The sequence below is a fragment of the Vigna radiata genome, chromosome 3 (assembly GCF_000741045.1).
Source record: "Vigna radiata var. radiata cultivar VC1973A chromosome 3, Vradiata_ver6, whole genome shotgun sequence".
NCBI lineage: Eukaryota > Viridiplantae > Streptophyta > Magnoliopsida > Fabales > Fabaceae > Vigna > Vigna radiata.
Genome location: NC_028353.1, coordinates 1,425,385 through 1,445,281, shown reverse-complemented (window position 1 = coordinate 1,445,281; position 19,897 = coordinate 1,425,385). Strand labels below are relative to the sequence as shown.

The 19,897-nt window shown below is 32.2% G+C and overlaps 2 protein-coding genes across 9 annotated transcripts; both read left to right on the top strand.

Annotated features, from left to right (window-relative positions):
* Positions 1-330: 330 nt before the first annotated feature.
* LOC106757067 (selenocysteine methyltransferase) lies at positions 331-5,849 on the top strand. The gene is made up of 7 exons (XM_014639651.2): positions 331-535; positions 801-857; positions 935-1,164; positions 1,562-1,691; positions 2,779-2,982; positions 3,468-3,539; positions 5,273-5,849. Exons 1-7 carry the CDS (start codon positions 380-382, stop codon positions 5,435-5,437), a joined length of 1,014 nt encoding a protein of 337 aa, XP_014495137.1. The 5' UTR covers positions 331-379; the 3' UTR covers positions 5,438-5,849.
* Positions 5,850-14,270: 8,421 nt separating this feature from the next.
* Positions 14,271-19,406, top strand: LOC106756667 (type I inositol polyphosphate 5-phosphatase 4). 8 transcript variants are annotated; one of them, XM_022779087.1, is made up of 13 exons: positions 14,271-14,295; positions 14,673-14,831; positions 14,916-15,003; positions 15,357-15,425; positions 15,618-15,705; positions 15,817-15,921; positions 16,009-16,902; positions 17,037-17,145; positions 17,250-17,398; positions 17,522-17,816; positions 18,098-18,305; positions 18,396-18,513; positions 18,695-19,406. In XM_022779087.1, the coding sequence occupies exons 2-10, from the start codon at positions 14,802-14,804 to the stop codon at positions 17,742-17,744; spliced, it is 1,755 nt and encodes a 584-aa protein (XP_022634808.1). In that variant the 5' UTR covers positions 14,271-14,295; positions 14,673-14,801; the 3' UTR covers positions 17,745-17,816; positions 18,098-18,305; positions 18,396-18,513; positions 18,695-19,406. The 8 variants fall into 8 exon arrangements, with proteins under 8 accessions (XP_022634808.1, XP_014494666.1, XP_014494661.1 ...); XM_014639180.2 differs by having other exon boundaries at positions 14,273-14,831; positions 16,009-16,627; positions 16,709-16,902; XM_014639175.2 differs by having other exon boundaries at positions 14,273-14,831.
* Positions 19,407-19,897: the final 491 nt, after the last annotated feature.

The window sequence follows — 19,897 nt, the reverse complement described above, 5'->3', positions numbered from 1 at the left end:
AAAAGTAAAGATGAAAGCATTTAGATAAAAAGAGAATAAAAAGAAAGAGTAAAGATGAAAGCATTCAAATAAAAAAAGAATAAATAGGTTATGTGAAATAAGTGAATGAAATCATATAATTTTAATCCTAAATATAAATTTTTACTTAAGATTAGAATAGAAATAGAAAAAATAAGATAAAGGGTAAAAATGGAAAAGGAAAGCGTAGGGAGCAAGTGGAGAGGTGCCGGGAGCAATGCCCATATATAAATTATGCCAAGAAGTATCCATTTTCAGATTGGGCCGGGTCTTAATTCGAAGGTCTGGTTATAAATACGTAATAAATAATAAGCAAATACTTAAATATGCAAGAAAACCAGTTCCTCTTTCCGGTGTAAAAATGTCGTCGTTACTAGTAGATTTGCTCCGCCAAAGTGGCGGCACCGCCATCATCGACGGTGGTCTTGCGACGGAGCTGGAGCGCCATGGTGCGGACCTCAACGATCCCTTATGGAGTGCCAAATGCCTCTTTTCCTCTCCTCACCTCATTCGCCAGGTACACTCTCCTTCGTTTCAATTCTAACACCGCTCGTCTCTTCATTTTTTACTTTTTCTAAATGATTAAACCTCTGATATTTCCTGTTACCACAATGCTTATTCATTAGTTCCAATCCCAAGGAAAGTATTTTTATTTTACTTTTGCCTATGTAACTGTTAAACACTTCTTTTAATGTTAAAGTTCTTAGCTTAGTTGAACGATATTTTCTTTCTCTTTTTCCATTTTCAAATTGAGGTAATGGTTGGGTTTCTAAATGGAGCAGGTGCACCTTGATTATCTGGAAAATGGCGCTGACATTATAATCACAGCGTCTTATCAAGTGAGTTGGTTTAGCAGTGTCATATTTCTTTGTTGTTCGTTGCTAATGCTGAAATTGAGGTAGTTGTTTGTGTACAGGCCACCATTCAAGGTTTTAAAGACAAAGGTTATACTGGTGAAGAGAGTGAAGCCATGCTTAGAAGGAGTGTTGAAATTGCTCGCGAGGCGCGTGAATTGTACTATAAAGGATGCTCTGAATGCTGTTCGGGTGATAAGGCTGAGGGTAAAATCCTCAAACAACGGCCTATCCTGATTGCTGCGTCAGTGGGGAGCTATGGAGCTTATTTAGCCGACGGATCAGAGTACAGGTGAAATGATTAAGATCTATTCTTTAGCATTGGTCGTGGTTTGTTTACTTGTGGTGTTGTGGGCATTTCTTCTTTTCTGTTATATAGCGCATGTATTGTCTAACAATCAAGATGATATACTTTATTGTTATTATATGCTGTGTTTCCAAGGTCACATGTTTAGCTTTGTAATTTATATTGATTACTTTGGCACCAAGCTTTCTCGTTCTTGAATGGAACTATATCAAAATGAATTTCTAGGCCCATCTTAATTACAGTTTTCAGTTTTTTTTTTCTACATAGGTTTGTTAACATTTTAGAAAGGTTGGGGTTTGATAAACTTTTGCTTCTGTCGTTGACACTAAATAGAAATTATATTTTTTTATTGTCGTCTTTCTTGATATTGTGCTCTTAACAGTGGTGATTATGGTGATGCTATCACGAAGACAAATCTGAAAGATTTTCATCGGAGAAGAGTTCAAATTTTAGCAGATTCAGGCGCTGACCTGCTTGCATTTGAAACAGTGCCCAATAAGCTTGAAGCTGAGGTATCTACCCTAAAGCTCTGGACGGCCAGATGCTTATACCTATTCCTTTGTTTCTTTCTTATATCTTTAGAAAGTGTCACCTGTCCTTTAAAATTAATGCAGCATAATTTCTTTTTCTAACTTAGCACTTAGTACTTATGAGTGAGAGAAGATCAATAGAATCTTAATAATATTTTAAGGGGAACTTCATTCCAGTGAACTTATTTTTCTCATAATCATGGCCATCTCATGACTTTTTTTTATTTTTTATGCTGTAACCTTAAAAGCCAGATAATGAACGGAAGAGATAGTAAAATTATTGATGATTAAAGATATTCTGGTGTAACTGTATTATTCATTTTGGCTGATTCGTTTTTGTTCCATGCTATGCTACCATGAAAATGTGAACTACGTAAGCTTTTGATGGATTTTTGTTTGAGTGAAGAAATTTTTGACAAAAGAAATAAAAAAAATAAACAGCGATCCTGCACATAGGGAAAATCCTCAAATTAAACATATGAACATGTTGCCTTTACTTTCAAATAAACATTAGCTTAGTCGCTTACATCTGTTATAAAATAATGAAGCCTCATTGTCAATCGGGTTTACTTAATCTTGCATTTTATGTGTATTGTTGCTATTCATAGCCCTTTTGCTTCAATGTATAGTTTGAATTGTAGTCTGAAGACATACATGGTCTTTCAAAGTATATTTGTGGATTCAGAAAAGAGCAAAAGGCTGTTCTTGTCAAAATAGTAGTCTCTTTAATATTTCATTCCTTGAAATCTCCGTTTCTAAAATACTGTTCCGAAGTAAATTTGGCCCAAATTATACTTTGCTTCCCGAGACCACAGGAAATTGAGAAAGCAGTAAGTTTCCATTCTGGAGTTTCCATTGCTTTTGTGAAAGGGTAAAATCACTAGTAAAGTAACTGTGATGAATAACTCATTAAGAGGCATATAATCTGTTAAGCTCCCGGAAAAAAAGCACAAAATAACAGTTATCTAAAGGTAAATAATAGTTTTGGATAATGAAAATTTGTATGTCTACAATTAAAATGTTTTTTTTTTCTTGACTCCTGAGTTTACCAAACTTATTGACTAAGCAGGCTTATGCTGAGCTTCTGGAAGAAGAGGACATCAAAATTCCAGCATGGTTTGCTTTTAACTCTAAGGATGGAGTAAATGTTGTTAGCGGTGATTCTCTATTGGAATGTGGCTCTATTGCTGAATCATGCAATAAAGTTGTTGCTGTTGGAATTAACTGTACCCCACCTAGATTTATACATGATCTGATTGTTTTGCTCAAGAAGGTATACTTTGGTTCTCTTGTTTTGATGAATTTGTTGTTTAACTTTTTTTTACATTATTATTTAGTGCAGTTTCAGTTCTAGTAGCATTAGTATCTGTATTGCCAAGTTGTTTTCATTTTTATTGGCTATATCGGTTTCCAACCATACTGGAATAGCCATCAACCTCTCTTGCACACACAGACGTTTCAGTTCTAGTAGCTTTAGTATCTGTGTTGCCAAGTTGTTTTCATTTTTATTGGCTGTATAGGTTTTCAAACATCACACGTACACACACATATAAAGATGGCTTATATGAATGGAAACTTCTTTGAATCAAGTACTTAATCTATATACCCTGATATAGTTTTCGCAAGTATGTCTTTTTCCCTTGTTTTGATTTTCATGAAAGGAAATGTGCCAGCATTAATAAACTGTTATGTTTTTATTGTTTTGGGACTTATCATTGTGGAATATATACTTATCCTTGGTTCACATAATATCTTCAGGTGACAACAAAACCAATTGTGATATATCCAAACAGTGGGGAAACTTATGATGCTGAACTAAAACAGTGGGTGGTAAGTTCATTTCGTGTGGTTATACTGTTTTATTTAAAAAGATAGCTGCCCATTTTTAATAAGAAAAATGAGCCACTTTGTATTGGAAAATCTACTTGTGGATATTGCTTGAATTAAAGCAACTCATGCTGTCAAATAATAAGTTGTAGGGGCAAACCTAATTAAAGAAAAAAGTACGTAGATGTGTGCCTATTTCTTCTCTTGTGCTTTTTGGTGAAAACATTTTATTCATTTTTATTTGAACTGTGTACTAATGATTCTGATTATTGTGTGTGATTTATCGTATAACATGGAAACTTGCTCGGAAGTAGAAGTCTAACTGTAAGTGGTAGCCTGGTGTGGTACCGGTTTGGAATGACAATTTTCTTTTTGGTCGTTTTTATTTATTTTTCTTCCTCTTTTGGTCTCTAGAAACTGTTTGTTTTATTTCTATCCTTTTACATTTATTAATTGATGTCATGACTTACAAAGATTATTGCATGACCTAATGTTTCCTGAATAGCAGTGTCTAAAATAAAAACTCATTACTGAAGAGGGACCCATATAAAAATTTACTGTTATGTCGTAACTGAAACTAACATCGTGGACTCAAATAAAGCAGAAGTAATTACCGGGACCAATACTAGAAAATAAAATTAAGAGGGTCTGAATAAACAACCCAATAGTGTAGAGACTAAAATGTTATTTGAGCTGTAAAGTAAATTTGGATGCGAAAAAGTAGGATTCTCCTCCTTTAGGTTATTACTTTCTGATTTTCATACTAAATTTTGCGCTGATTTCTCATTTAACCTTACACGGGTGGTTGGTGGATGATTTTAAACCATTTTGGAGATAGTGAAGAGAGATTATGGCATCTCTAATTGAAGCAAGTCATATGAGTTGCTTCATAGATTGAAACTTGTGATTTGTTTTCTCAAACCATCCTACATCACTATTGAACAACGTACACTCAACTTTTGCTTCAATAAAAGAAACTCTAAAAATCTCCAAATTTTTCTTGAAAAATGTTATTTTTGGTCTCTATTATCCTTTATTGTTGTTGGTTGCTCTAAAAGAAATAATTCTTTATTCACAAAAAACCATTCCTTACATAGGAAACAAATTTTAACTTCAAAAACGGAGACTACCACAAAGATTAACTCCAATGGAAGATTTCTTGAAGGAACAGTTTCTTCAACTTATGATACAAGAAAGAAATGGTTGTTGGAGATGCTCTTAGCGATTATTTAATCATGTTCAGCCTGCACAATTTTCTATATTTCTTGTAACACAATAACACAATAGCAAACAGCACAAGTAACACAGTAGATTATAAGTTAATTGAACCTATATAGACATGAATGCAGAAAAGTGAAAGTTTATGCTTAACCTAACCTTAAGTTATTTATCTGTTTTGAGCTATGTTACTGATGCTATTGTATTATAAATAATTATGAACTTGATGGTTTGTTAAAGTTGGTAAGTATTTATATCATACACATCCTCATCTTTCTGAGAAACCAAATATAGCATGGATATATCTAAGTAGAGTGTGTTTGGATTTACTTTTAGACACTTCAAACGTATATTCGATTCAATCTACCCAGACACAATGTTTTCGGTTTGTATTCTTTGGCACAATGTAACAGCTGATATTCAAACATACTCTTTTGCATATTCAATCATTTTGATAAAAATATTTTGGGATATTTCTTGAATTATGTATACTGATACTATGCTGTTATTATTTGCAGCAAAATACCGGTGTTACAGATGAACATTTTATCTCATATGTTACTAAATGGCGTGAGTTAGGGGCTTCCCTTGTAGGTGGCTGTTGCAGAACGACTCCAGCTACTATAAGGAAGATATACAATGTACTGTCTAGCAGTGAATCTGCTATTGTTGGGAAAGAGTGACTACCCTGTGTTGAAAGAGGAGGGCCAATGCGCAAATCAATATGTCAACAGGGCTGGCAGCTGCATTTGGATCAAGTTGCAACTATGGGCTAAGATAGGACCACGAATATGATTTGGCCAATTGATGAAGACGTACAATATGAAACATTAGCCAATGCAAATTGGAATATGCTTTTTAGTCTTGGAGCTAGCAACCTGAATAATCGCAGTTTGTGCACATAAAGAGCAGGAGAAAGATGCGCGTGTTCCTTTTCCCTTCGATTTTGGAAAAAGTTTAGGTTGGGGATTTATGAAATTGACTTGGATAGTCCAGGAAGTTATATTTTGAAACTATTTGCAAGTGAAAAATGTATTGCATGCATATGATATTTCATTTTTAAATTTAAATAGTTACGTTTGCTTGCTCTTGATATCTATAGGTTCAATTGCACTTTGCCCAATTTTTATTTATATCTATAAATTGAACACTTGTGGTTTAAAAAGTTTATTGTTTTTGTTACGTCTTGCATTTTATTGGAAAAAAATTCGACACATGTCAAAAAGTTATATATATATATATATATATATATATATATATATATTTATATATATATATATATATATATATTGAATCAAATTAAAATTTTTGCAACTTATTTATTTCATTTCACTCTCAATTTTAGCAGAAACAGTATTGTTGAAGTTTTTTATTTTTTTTAATAGAGAATTAAATTTTGATTTTTTTTTGCTAAATTATTAATGTAAGTCAAAGGAAGACAAGAAAATTTTTTAGTTCTTATTTATTAATTTTTCATCTTACTGATTTATTGTTTTCTGCTATTTAGATTACTTTGAAATTACTTTTATTTATTTGTTGTTTGTCATGACTAAAATGTTTAACTCAGTTTTCTGTTATTTAGATTACTTTTATTTGTTGTTTGTCATGACTAAAATGTTTAACTCTGTTTAATAGATTGTGTTAATTGTAATCACTGTATTCAAAATGAGACTACACTAACTGGTGAAACCAAATTGATTGGGAATACATTTAGTGATCCATCAAATAGATTATCACTTCTGAACTAATAAAGAATCAAATTAAAATCGACAAAAAGAAAAAATTAGTATGTACCAATTTAAGATGGAAAAAAAAATACTAATTTAAAGATTACACTAATGTATTAGTTATTTTGTCCAATTTACTCTCCATTTTAAATTGTCCAGTTGGTAGTTTTTTTTTAATATGAATAATTCTCTGATTTGATTAATGTAGTTTGGGTCAGTTAGAACAAATGACAAGATTGAAGGCCTTTATTTTTTTCAAAATTAGAAGATAAATTAAATATTATAAAAATATTGAGATAAAATTAAATATAAAATAACCAAAAACAGAAATTTAAGATGATATTATTATTATCGTTATTTCTAATAAATTCCACACTTTTCAACTTGTTGTGTGAGAAAGAGGCCGAAAGAGGGAAGTTGTTGGAAGCTTTTTCAAATCATTATTTTCCTTATAACATTGAAGTGAAAAGAGAGATACTGTGACCATCAATGTAATTTATTGTTGTATGTGCATATTTGTGGTACAAAAGGTTTGAAAATAAAAATAAAAAATAAAAAATCCATGAATGAATATATACAGATGAGTTACAGTACAACTTACAACTATCTATGGAATAACTACATATTAACACTGATGAATAGACAACTACAATTTAGCAACCATTGAAGCATATCAAGCATAAACTCTCCACCAAAATCATAACCCACTCATCTAATTCCTCGGTGGCCTATTTAAAACATTGAATATGCCACCCAATAAACTTAACTTCTGGGCTAACTGTCACCATAAACAGTGATGGCCTATGATGGAAGGAAACTGGTTTTGTATACAGATCTGTGGAGAGAAAGACAAATGACACATGATAGCAAAATGCATGACATGTTTATTATATTCAAATTATGAGCTTTCAGTTGCAGAAATTATTAAGTAAAATGGTGCCCACTGAAAAAAAGTAAAAAGGGAAAAATGTTGAACAAGCTAAATATGAACAGTCAAGAACATCATGGGATAACTATAAGCCTGAGACCTGAGAGCACTGTTGTGCATGCGATTATTGAGCATTCTTTTGTCTGTAGAATGCCAGGATAAAGCAAAGATCCAAAAAAGAAAAAAATTAAACAAATAAAAGAAGGCTTCTTTATAGTAATCTTAGGCAAGTGAAACATTTTTACCTAGAAGTCCAGTTTCCAAATCAGGCACAGGGTTTCCATCTCATGTATACCATGTCCTTTTCCTATCTCTACTGTGTATCTCTTGCAATGTGTCATTATAATTTTTATCAACAGTAAAGAATATATTTAATCTGTGAATTTTTCTGATAGGAGAAAGCAAGCATCATGTTGTACACAGTTTCCAAATTGTACCTTGAACAAGTATAAATTAACCAGTGACGATGTGATGATCCAACATGCAAGAAAAGGGTTGCATGCGTGGGTTTGGTCTGGCAGGAATTAAAGACAGTGATGATGCAAAAGGCCTGGCAAATGATATAGTAAAAGCATGACAACATATCTTTTGTCTGGTTCTATGAAAACGAGGAAATGGTCTCAACACACTCAAACCATAAATAACAGTAACTGTATAGGTAAAAAACCCTCTCATGGTAAAAACCTTCACATCAACATCAGCATCACCATCAACATCAGCCTTAGGAAGTCAACACAACAGCCTTAATGGTTTGTTTAAGCTTTTCACACAAACTGCAAGTCATTTATGTAACTCTAACAGCAACCGCACCAAAACTCCTGAAGGAGAGTTTGACAAAGCATATGATGTTGTTGCTGAGGTTTTCTTACCTCCTATCTCAGGCACTAACCTCAAAGTTCCCTGCTTGCTTCTCTGCATTCTTCTGCTTTATCACTTCAATAATGCTGGGCCCGTTCTGCTATTCCATTAACTCTGCACAATGCTGTTTCTGCTTTCAATACCAACTTTTCTTTTTGCTATTCCTAATGTTATTATTACTACTGTTATAATCAGATGATTACAGATCAACAGTACTGCTCCTAAATTTCATTGGTAGAATTTATAATTCAAGGTTAATATATAAGGAAAATTTTTTTCATTATGTTTTTAAGGAATTTATAATAAGGTTAATATATAAGGAGAGTTTTCCATGCACCTGTGAAACAGTATTATGTTTTTAAGGAAATTTTTTATTAAAATCTAAGTACAAAATTAGCAATTTTTAAGGGATCCTAAACATATTTGAATCTATTTTTATAATATGGAATTTTATTTAAAATTTTTATTTCATTTCCCAAATCATGGAACTGCTAATAACTATTCAGAACCATTAAATCCTGTTAGAGAATTAGGGCACTAGAAAAAAACTCTAAGAAAATATTTATCAAGCTGGATTTAACTTATTTATAGAAGCATAGATTTAATTTACTATTTTCCTTTAAAAGTTAAAATATATTTTTTTTCACATTCCATCTATAAATTTACTAAAACCGCGAATAGACAAGATTTAGAAAATGTACTTATAATTATGTACATTTTTATTTCTACAAAGAAGCATTGAAAAGAAACTACATTAAAATCTATTCCAACCAATACATACAATATTTAAATTTGGGACGAGATATGCTTATAGTTTTTTAAAAATTTTAAAACATTTCACCCGAAATTAAAAATGCTATTAGTTGAAAATAAAAATAAAAAAGTTTAGATATTCTCTTTTTAGTGTTTATTCTTTTCTTTTTCATAAACTTCAATCCCAAAATTTTGTTTAAGAAAATTCAAATTCTTATTATTTGGAAAATTTTGTCTCAAAAATAATATTGTGATTCATCATTATTCATCAAAATATGTGCAAATAGAAATTAAATGCATGTACCATTTCATTCATTATGATATCAATACCTTTGAGTACAATTAAAAAAAGATAAATAGTCTTAAATTGAGAAAAAGTGATAAGTGCCAAAAAAAAAGTGTCCCTTGAAACTGTATAGTCTGCTTTCAATTATTCAGATAAATAAATGATTCATATTTAAAGAAAAAAGAAATTGTACATAAATGGTCCTTCAAGTAATGCTGAGCAATAATAAGTCCAAATTTTGATTCACCTATAAAAGAATATTTATGAGGGAGGAATAATACCTTCATAGCTGGAGAAATATGTGTTCATCCTTCTTATTTTTTTAATCAATAAAATATTTTTAATATATTTTCAACAAATTCTCTTATCAATATTAATGATGTAAAAATAGGTTATTAGGTTGACTATTTTGTAAATTCAATTTAACTCAATTCATTTATTAACAAAGTGATAAAATTTAAATTTGGTTTAATTCAGAAGAGAGTGGTTTAAATGGGTGAGTTTATTCATTAACTTAATCACAAAATTTTTTTATTAAAAAAATAATAAAAGAATTTCTAATTCAAATACAAATAAAGCAAAAAGGTCTTAAATTATATTTATGATCATCAAACATAAAATTTCATTCTCATACAAATATTACAAAATCTTTTCAACAAAATTTTTAATAACTTTATAGCAATTCAAATTTGTTTTTACTTAAATTGGATTACTGTTAAATATAAGTTTGTAAATTTTCATATTATCTAATTATTTCATACAAAAATAATTACGAACTTCTGTTTCAATATTTTTTTAAAATGATTAACCTAACAAAAAATATTTATTAAAAAAAATTATGTGAGTTGGTGAACCAACTTTATTCACTATGAATTCAAAAAATTAGTTCGAATCAAAATTTCAATTGTTCTTTTCAATTCAACTTAATCTAAATCTAATTGAGTGAAATTGATTTATGAGTTTCAACTCATGTTAACACGGATCAATATACAACTAAAATTATTATTTTTGTATATAAGATTGTTAAAGTGAATTTTATCTTTAATAACAAAATCCCTATAATTAATTAATATATATAATATATAATTTAACTGGATGAGTAAACATGTATATGAGCTCGTCACTCTCGTATTTTATTTAATTCTTACCAGATATGCTTAATATAGAAAGAAAAAAATTACTATGTTAAAAGTTCAGAATACTTAACAATTACGTTATGTTGGATAGTATTTTATAAATATATTTTTTAAATAAAAAAAAAGTTTAGGAGTGGAAAAGTATTTAGTATTGTGGTGGTCCATGGTTCATAAGGTGATTAATATTTTGTAGTGTAAGGAGATATGAATATCTAAAAATATAGTTGAGAAAGTAAAAGCGATGATGTTTACATGAATATCTACATCATCTATATCACCAAGTGCGACTGTACAATACTAGCATTTGCCAGATTGTTGAGAAAATGACAGCAAAAAATAAATTCTGAAGGACAAAAGGGAAAAAAATAAGATGATGATATTTTGATAACACTTTACGATAATTTTTTTATAACAGGATACATGTCATCATTTTATTGATCTATTTGAATTTACGTTTAAAAAAATATTAAAAATAGACTAATTACAAACTGTCACGTATGTATTGTTAAAATTTTTTTAAAAAAGTGTTGTAAAAGGATTTTTTTCAAAAAATAAATAATGAAAAACCTTCATATGAAGTGGTTAAGAGGCTGAGGGAGAAAAGGAAAGTACATAATAACAAGAGATTTTTGAAAGCTGCAAAAGCAAAAGAAATAGAAATAGAAAGGGCATCATCCTATCCTATATCTAACTTCCTTTACTTAAAGTACCATTAAACATCCTTCTTTGACTGCCTCCTTTCTCTATCAACCATTTTCAGATGAACACATCTCTGATTTTGAAGAAAGAAAGATTAGAAGGATTGAATTGATGATGGAGTTTCCCCTGATAAAATAGAAATAGTTTTTGAGAGGCATTTGATTTTAATGGGTGTTGTGAAGTGTAAATCAGAAAAGGAGGGAATGAAGAAGCCTAATGAATGATAACAGATATACTAGTATTTCATTATTGAATCCAATAATAGGGTGTCCCAATCTTTTTGACAATGTAGTATCTACTAGGCAGCAACCTTTCCCTAGGCAATTTAGAAGATTCAAATTGTAGGGTAAACCATATCCCCCTTTAGTTATGCATTCCATGAATTGGGCCCATTCATATTTAATTTTCATACTGCCCTTTCTTGTAAGCATCATTGCCACTATTATGAAGGAAACATTGAAAAAAAAAAGAAGAAAATATGCAATGGTGACCTTTCACCTGTCGGATTCACCTATACACATCATCATTCCTAGTCAACATTATCAAACACTTAAGAACTCCCATTTCCCAAATCAAAACTTTTGACTTCTAACTCAATGCTCCGTCAATGATTCCTCAGATTATTTACACTAAGAAAAAAAAAACCCATTTAACATTGTTACATCAAACAACCTCGTATAGAGTAAGAGAAACAAATCTAAGTTATACTTAATGATTGAAAAAGTTGTGTGCTTTTTCTACTCAATTTTTTTCTGTAATATAATCACACATATATGAATATTTTGACTAGATAGCCGTATAAGGGTATATATATATATATATAACAAGCAAGCTATAGTTAAATATTGACTATTCTTATAGCATTTGTTAGGTGTTTTAGAAGAAAGAAGTGAAAGAGTGTATAGATATTAAGTGTTTGGGTTTAAAAAGAGATGAAATAGAGAGAATATTTGTGAAGAAAGTAATATTGAGTGTATTGGTTTTGTCCGAAAGTGTAATCATATGATATGATAAGGTGAAAGGACACGACACGTATAGTTAGGAAAACAGGGTATTTTGGGAGAACCACATGTACTGGTCTTGACAACCTATGCACTGTTGGGGGTAAGGCTTATATGGTGGTAGTGGAACCTTCACTCAAACTAGTGGGTCACTATGTTGCCTTCATTTCAAATTCCAACCCTTAAATAAAGGATAATGATATTTTTACAATATTTTTTGACAACTTTTTTTATAATAGAACACGTATTACTATTTTATTGATCTATTTGAATTTATGTTTAAAAAATATTTAAAACGAACCAATCACAAGCTGTCACGTATGCGTTGTCAAAAAATTATTAAAAAGGTGTTGTTAAAAGAAGTTTTTCGTTAAATAAATTCTTCATTTTAAGTTTTTAACATCAAAACTTCCTACCTAGTTCTTATTAAAATATGCAAAAAGCTCATTGAAAACAGTGATCTCATAAACTATGATTTTGTAGATACATGGTTTCACTTAGGTCAAGGAAATCGCATATTTTCACGTGGGTTAAGTAGAAACATCATTTGCGACCGATGTGGGACTTAACAAGATATTATTTTACAGGGTAAAAATATTAACTTATTAAAGTTCATTTTAGATATATATGTTTTAAAGTAAATGTTATAATTGAATGAGAGGAATAAGAAGATATAAACATGCATTTTAGCATGATGAAGGATGCGTCACCTCATGCAAAGCATAATACACTAATCCATGTGCTTGTGCAAAATGAGAAGTACTCAATACCTATTTGGAAAAACTGGGTTTTGTCTTCTTGGAATATGATGAGGTTCACACAAAAACAAAAGGCAAAGTTTCATTTGCTTAATAATATTTCCTTCAAAAAGCAACGAATGAAGTTTTTGAGGAGACATAGTGTTATGTAACTTGTAGAACCAATGAGTCCTTTGAATTTGCCAACCCCAACAACACACACCAAACTCATGAAATTACAAATGGTGTGGCATTGGAAACACAAGTAGTTCTACACTTTTCCGTAAAACACGAAACATTCTCTTGGACTATGCCACCACACACACTATGTTTACAAGATATAACATACTTTGTCTCATACAAGGTAGATTCAAACCCCCCATGGAATTTTACCAACCAAATAATAAGAAAAAGATAGATTTCATTTTTGTCGTTTATATTGAAGACAATGTCAAAACATGGAGAGAAGTTAAAGAAGGAAGAAGAAGAGGAAAACAATCCTCCACACATGCCTCTTTATCTTTTCTCCTCTTTAACTGCTTTCTCCTACATCACCAACTTCTTATATTAAGATCAAACCTAACTTTACTGTCTCTCTGCCACAACTACCAGTCATCTATATTTCAAACTATACACTCTTCACTTCTAATCTAATCTCTTAACTTAGTCTACAAAGCATGTCATCTTCATCAAATTCACATCTCACACTTCCTAATTCCTTCATACACTGAGATTTCTAGTAACTTTTAATGTAAATTACAATGAAAATTTTGTTTCAATTTTCTTACCTAGAATTGTTAGTATACTATTTAACAAGACATTTAAGGTGTTAATTTCTCTTTAATTCATACAGATACAAGTCATAATCAATGCAGATTGTCTTCTTCTATAATCATCAAGTATATAAAGTTTTTAAATTATATCCTTAATTAATCTCCCTTTTATGAAGTCCATTACATAACATCTCGAATTGCGACTTTATTCTTAAATCAAGATTGGAATATGAAAAATTATTCAATGACCAATCACTAAGTTACACACATGCTTACATTTTTAAAATTTATAACAGAGTAATTAATGATATTTAATGTGTTCATTAAAGGTTATTACAACACCACTCAACATTATTCAATCCTGAACTAAATGACTAGTGAACTATTTTCACTATGAGATGAACAAGACAAAAATAAATATTTAAAACATTTATATATAATTTTAACTTGAAAAAGACTAATTTCAATTATATTTTATTTCTTTCTTCTTAAAAATATCTAAAAAAATTATTATTCTAAAAAGAATTGAAGTATTGAATCATTTGAGAAGATCGATGAAGGAATGTGAGCATTAGCAATATATAAGCAAACGTAGTTGCAGGTTGTGTTTTGTTGGGTGGGTGAGGTAAGCCTTGTATTTGCGGTAAGTGAAAGTCCTGAACAGAGAGACTCCAACTTGCCTTCATTCACTCTCTTTTCAATTTTTTGTTGCTTTCCTCTCTGTACCTCAACGAGGTTTCTCCAAAACTCTCTCTTTCTTCATGTCTTCTACATTGTCTTCTTCTTCCTCTCTCCCCTCAAAACCTTAAACTTCACAACTGGGGCAGCACTTAATCATCTCTTCATTCTTCACGTTCTTTAACTTCATCACATTGCTATCATCACCACAAGACATTTTTCCCTCCCTTTTTTTTTATCTGTATGAATAGAGAAACATATACCAAAAGGTGAAAGTCAACAGAAATTAAGGTTGTCCTGTCCCGGTGTATAAACTTGTCTTCTGACTTTCACAATCTGCAGTTTGGTGTGTGAGCATAACCTCGGAAAGGAGGAGTGTTGATTGAAAGAAGGAATAGATTGTCACTGTAATTGAGTGGCTTTGTTTCTGGACAGAGAAAGCTACATGAAGTTGTGAGTTTTGTCCCAACAATGAGAGATGAGAACTCGAAGAAGAGCAAGGTTTGAGAAATGCAAGCTCGCTTCAAATTCATTTGCATTTGGTTTCTGGGATTGGCATTGCTTACCCTGTTTTTCTTGTTCAAGCTTTTTTGGCCAAAAACATTGGTCAAGAAGTGGTTCAATATCAAGAGCAAAGCTGAGGATTTTCAGGCAGATGATGTTCTCTCCCAAGGTGATTCATCAATTTTCCCATTTTGATGTAATCGACATTTTAGGGCTCTCGTGATGGAAATATTTTGTTTTAAAACCAAAAAGGGCATCACTTCTGCTTCTAGTCCGACTGATTTTTCTGTGTTTTCTAATCGCTTATTTTAAAATATTTTGTTCTTGTCTGTTTCCATGGGTATGCGCATGCTACTTGCAGCACAAGATCTGCCCTTTGTTGTTTTCCTGCTTCCATGGTTTCTAATTCACCCTTTTGCTATAAAAAATAATTCTGCTTTATTTTGCCTTGTTTGATTGAGTAGATGCTAAAATGACTGAAAAAAGCACAGCTTTGTTAACTTTACGGTTTTCCTTTTTCAGGGGTTGATGAAGAGTGTAGTAGCAACTACTCTGAGAGGGAGGCATGCACCATCAGGAAAAGCAAATCAGGTTCAATACCTTCTTCACCTTCTTTTCTCTTTGGACCACACAGTTCCAAATCCCTCTACTAGATATGGACAAAAAGATATTCATTCATACCACATTTTTCAGCCGTAATTTGTAAATTTATTTCCTTTTCCTCTTTTCTAGTTTTCCGCGTCCTACTAATTCCAGATGTTTAATGTCATTATTGATATGTAGAGAGATCAAGCAGATGGTACTCAGACAGAGTGCGAAGAGGTAAGAATGACCTTGATAAAGCTCAGGTTACAGATGTGTATAACTATAGGTATGATTCATGCAACTGTGTATAGAACTTGATTATCCTGGTTGTTGCTATCGCAATGAAATTTAAGAATTTTTATCCTATTGAGCTTCTTTCCGCCCCTTTCGAATACAGAATCTTTGTTGCCACTTGGAATGTAGCAGGGAAGTCACCTCCAAGTTATTTGAGTCTTGAAGATTGGCTTCACACCTCTCCACCAGCGGATATCTATGTTCTTGGGTAAATTACTCACTGTATAATAATGTTCGACTCCTTTACTTACGCAAAAGTTCACATAATGAAATATTTTGCATTTCCCTGGCTCAGGTTTCAAGAAATTGTACCTCTTAATGCTGGTAATGTTTTGGGAACAGAAGACAATGGTCCTGCAAGAAAATGGCTAGCCCTTATTAGGAGGACCTTGAACAACCTTCCTGGAACAAGTGGAGGATGCCACACACCTTCACCCCTCCCTGATCCTATTGTTGAGCTAGATGCTGATTTTGAGGGATCAGTGAGGCAGAAGGCTACCTCTTTCTTTCAACGAAGATCCTTCCAATCCTTGAGTCGTAGTTTGAGAATGGATAATGATATGTTAATGCAACAAGCTTGCCTCGATCGTCGTTTCAGTGTCTGTGATAGAGTGATATTTGGTCACAGAGCGAGTGACTATGACCCCAATTATCGATGGGGTTCCTCAGATGAAGAAAATGGCGCTGGTGACTCTCCAATTACAGCACAGTATTCACCGATGTCATACGGTGGTTTTTTCTCTGCAGAGGATAGTGATAGGCAGACAGGCCACTCAAGATACTGCTTGGTTGCTAGCAAGCAAATGGTTGGGGTATTTCTAACTGTTTGGGTGAAAAGTGATATAAGAGATGATGTTCACAACATGAAAGTGTCTTGTGTTGGCCGAGGGTTAATGGGATATCTCGGAAACAAGGTACATTTGACCATCTATTTCAATAGCAGAGTTTATAATGGACTAGGGAAGGAAACAATTTCATTGTCTTGGATTTTCCAGGGATCAATATCAATTAGTATGTCAGTGCACCAAACAAGCTTTTGCTTCATTTGTAGTCATTTGACTTCGGGACAAAAGGATGGTGATGAGTTAAGGAGAAATTCAGATGTAATGGAGATTCTCAGAAAGACAAGGTTTCCCCCAGTCCACGACATGGGTGATGAGAATTCTCCTCAGACAATTCTGGAACATGAGTAATCCCTTCATCTCCACTCATGATCTATACAATGCATTTCATACTTGGACATTGTAAATGTAAATAAAATTCACTAGTAAGTGCTAACTTGTGTACTAGTTAAAAACTAAACTTTTTGTTTAACTGGTGTAGTCGAATAATTTGGCTGGGGGATTTAAATTACCGGATAGCCCTTTCTTACCGTGCAGCAAAAGCTCTTGTTGAGATGCATGATTGGAAGACTTTGTTAGAGAATGACCAGGCATGTTACTACTATTTTGTCTCTTTACAAGTAATTCTGATTCATCTTTGCTCCTTTTCCATATTAGGTATGTCTCTGATCGTATGATATTTTTTTTCTTTCAGCTGTGTATAGAGCAGAGGCAAGGTAGAATCTTTGAAGGATGGAACGAAGGGAAAATATATTTCCCTCCAACATATAAGTATTCAAATAATTCAGACCGATATGCAGGCGATGACAGGCGCTCAAAACAAAAGAGAAGAACTCCAGCATGGTAGTCTTCTTTCTTGCAAATAAATTGTGTGAATCAATGCTATTGCCGAATGAAATGTCCTGGATCATTATTGTGAAATTGTATCATTATTTATGCACACAAACCAAATCTATATTCATGAAGGTGTGATCGTATCTTGTGGTATGGAAGGGGCCTTCACCAATTATCATATGTTCGTGGGGAGTCAAGATTTTCTGATCATAGGCCAGTTTATAGCATATTCTTGGCAGAGGTTGAGTCTACTAGCTGCAACCAAATAAAGAAAAGCTCCAGTTCCAGGATTGATGTAGAAGAGTTGTTTCCAAATTCACATGGTTATGACTACACTGATTTGCACTACTTTTGATGAATGCCAATGATCCTTATTCCATGAGATAAACTTGACTATTTTGAGGGAATTGAAGGTCTACCAAGCAAGGTAATTCACCTCAACAAGAAAATTCCAATAAATATTTCTGTTGATCGCATTTCCTACAATTTCAAACATTAATGAAGGTCAAGGTCCAATATGCTCAGTACCTGTACTTCTAACTGGTCTTTGTAATGAAAATTAGTTAGTTAATTGTTAAATGATCATATAGTTTAGGTACATAACCACACCTAATTTCACCACACAAATAGACATTTCTAACCACAAGATCCATTTCAAGGAATATGTACTTATATTGTCAGTTCATGCTTACTAATTTGAATGCGCAGAAGTTGATGGTAGAAATATTTCAGAGATTTCTTGATAGTAATGGATTTGACTATGTCGTTCTTCCTAATAAAGTTTCTAGTTGAGATGTCATGCAAGCCTTATCCTATCCTTGACTTGGGGGCCCCTACACTTTTAGGTGAGCAAAACTGTGAGGAGTTGCCAGCCAAAATGATGATCGAGACATTTACCCTCACAGCCCCAAACAAGGTTGTCCTTTGCCCCTCTTTCCTTTTCTTAGTTTCTCTACATTTTTTCTTTCTATCAACTGCTAACCTTCTTCATACATCATTGTTGCAGCTGCAGAGTTTGTGACAATGCACTAACTAGATATTTGCGGCTCACAACCATATTGGAAGAATAATGGCTATGTGGGGCAAAATAAACCGCATCTATTCTCATTTCTTGTGAAAGAGAGGTCAGTTTCTTATATAGTATTTCGAAGAATTAGTATCTGACTTTTGGTTACAAGATACCCACGTTCACCATAAACATGAAAAAAATAGTATAAAGAAAATTAACTCATGCTATAACTTAGTATGAAGTAGTAGTTTAGTTTTACTATCTCTCTAATTTTCTTGTCTTTGTTACTAATACAGGTTTTGAAGATTCTAACTAGGCGTTTGACTTATTCTTTAGCACAACTGTGATAAACCATGGGAATCTACTGTATGCTTATAGAAAGCTTTAATGAGAATCATTGAAGCCAACGACTAAAACTACGTTTTTGTTTTTCTCAACAAGTTGCAACGAAAAGGAAAAAGGAACTACACTACTTTCAGTGCTTTATTGGCTTTTACCAGTAACTCATTATTTGTACCCAATGCTAAACTTCTTTTTCCTTTTGTTTCATTCTGATTTAGGCATGTTTCTTTGAGCAACATTTGTTCAGTTTCAGTCAATGTTTATTCTTGAAGGAATAAGTTGAATTCGCATAATGTTAACAAGAATGATGTTGTCTAAATAATTTGTTACACCAAAAACAAAAGCTTGCGGTCCTTGTTGGATCGTCTGGTTTAGAATTTTTTGGTGATAAATATCAAAAAAGTTAATCCCTTAAAGAATGACAAAATTATTTTAGCTATGTAAGAGAAAAAGGATGTACATAGCAAAGTGTACTTTTGCTTGACTAATTGATCCTTTCACAGAAGAAATTTTCTGACCCCAATAATGACTCACGTCTAAGTTGTCAAAATCTAAAATGTGGACCATCATCATGAATGCAACTTCCACTAACCTTCTCAATAAATGCTCAAGTAAACAAGTGTTTTATAGGACAAAACCACCAATGAATCTGATGCTCAACCCATATACCCTTGTTTAAAGTTAATGCATTCACGCATTTCACTTGTTTCTGCATTTTCCTCATATCGAAAAAGGGTCTCTTTAGACAACACATGTGTTTTGCTTTTTATAAATCCCTGCCATTTTTATTTATTATTATACTACCATTCTAACTAGTTACAAAAAAATTGGTCAAGCATGTTAACCTCATCACCAGTTTTTTTTGGCACTTAAATCAATTCAATGGAAGCAAATGTTCCTAAAAACGTTAAGTTCGTTATTCTTGGTAATAGCCCAATTATTGGACTTTTGTTTTGCAGCTAATATTAATTAAATTTCGATTACGTCATTGTCAAATGCTAGTTTGTTGTGTTCGTCAAACCAACACATCAAAAGCATCCTAATGACTGCAGTTTAAAGAGGCAACACCTTGAATAAGAAACAACTAAAAAAAGATAAAGAAAAAGTGTTTTGGCTCCCTACTTTTTTCCTTTTTCTAGCAGTAGGTGTTGCCTCAC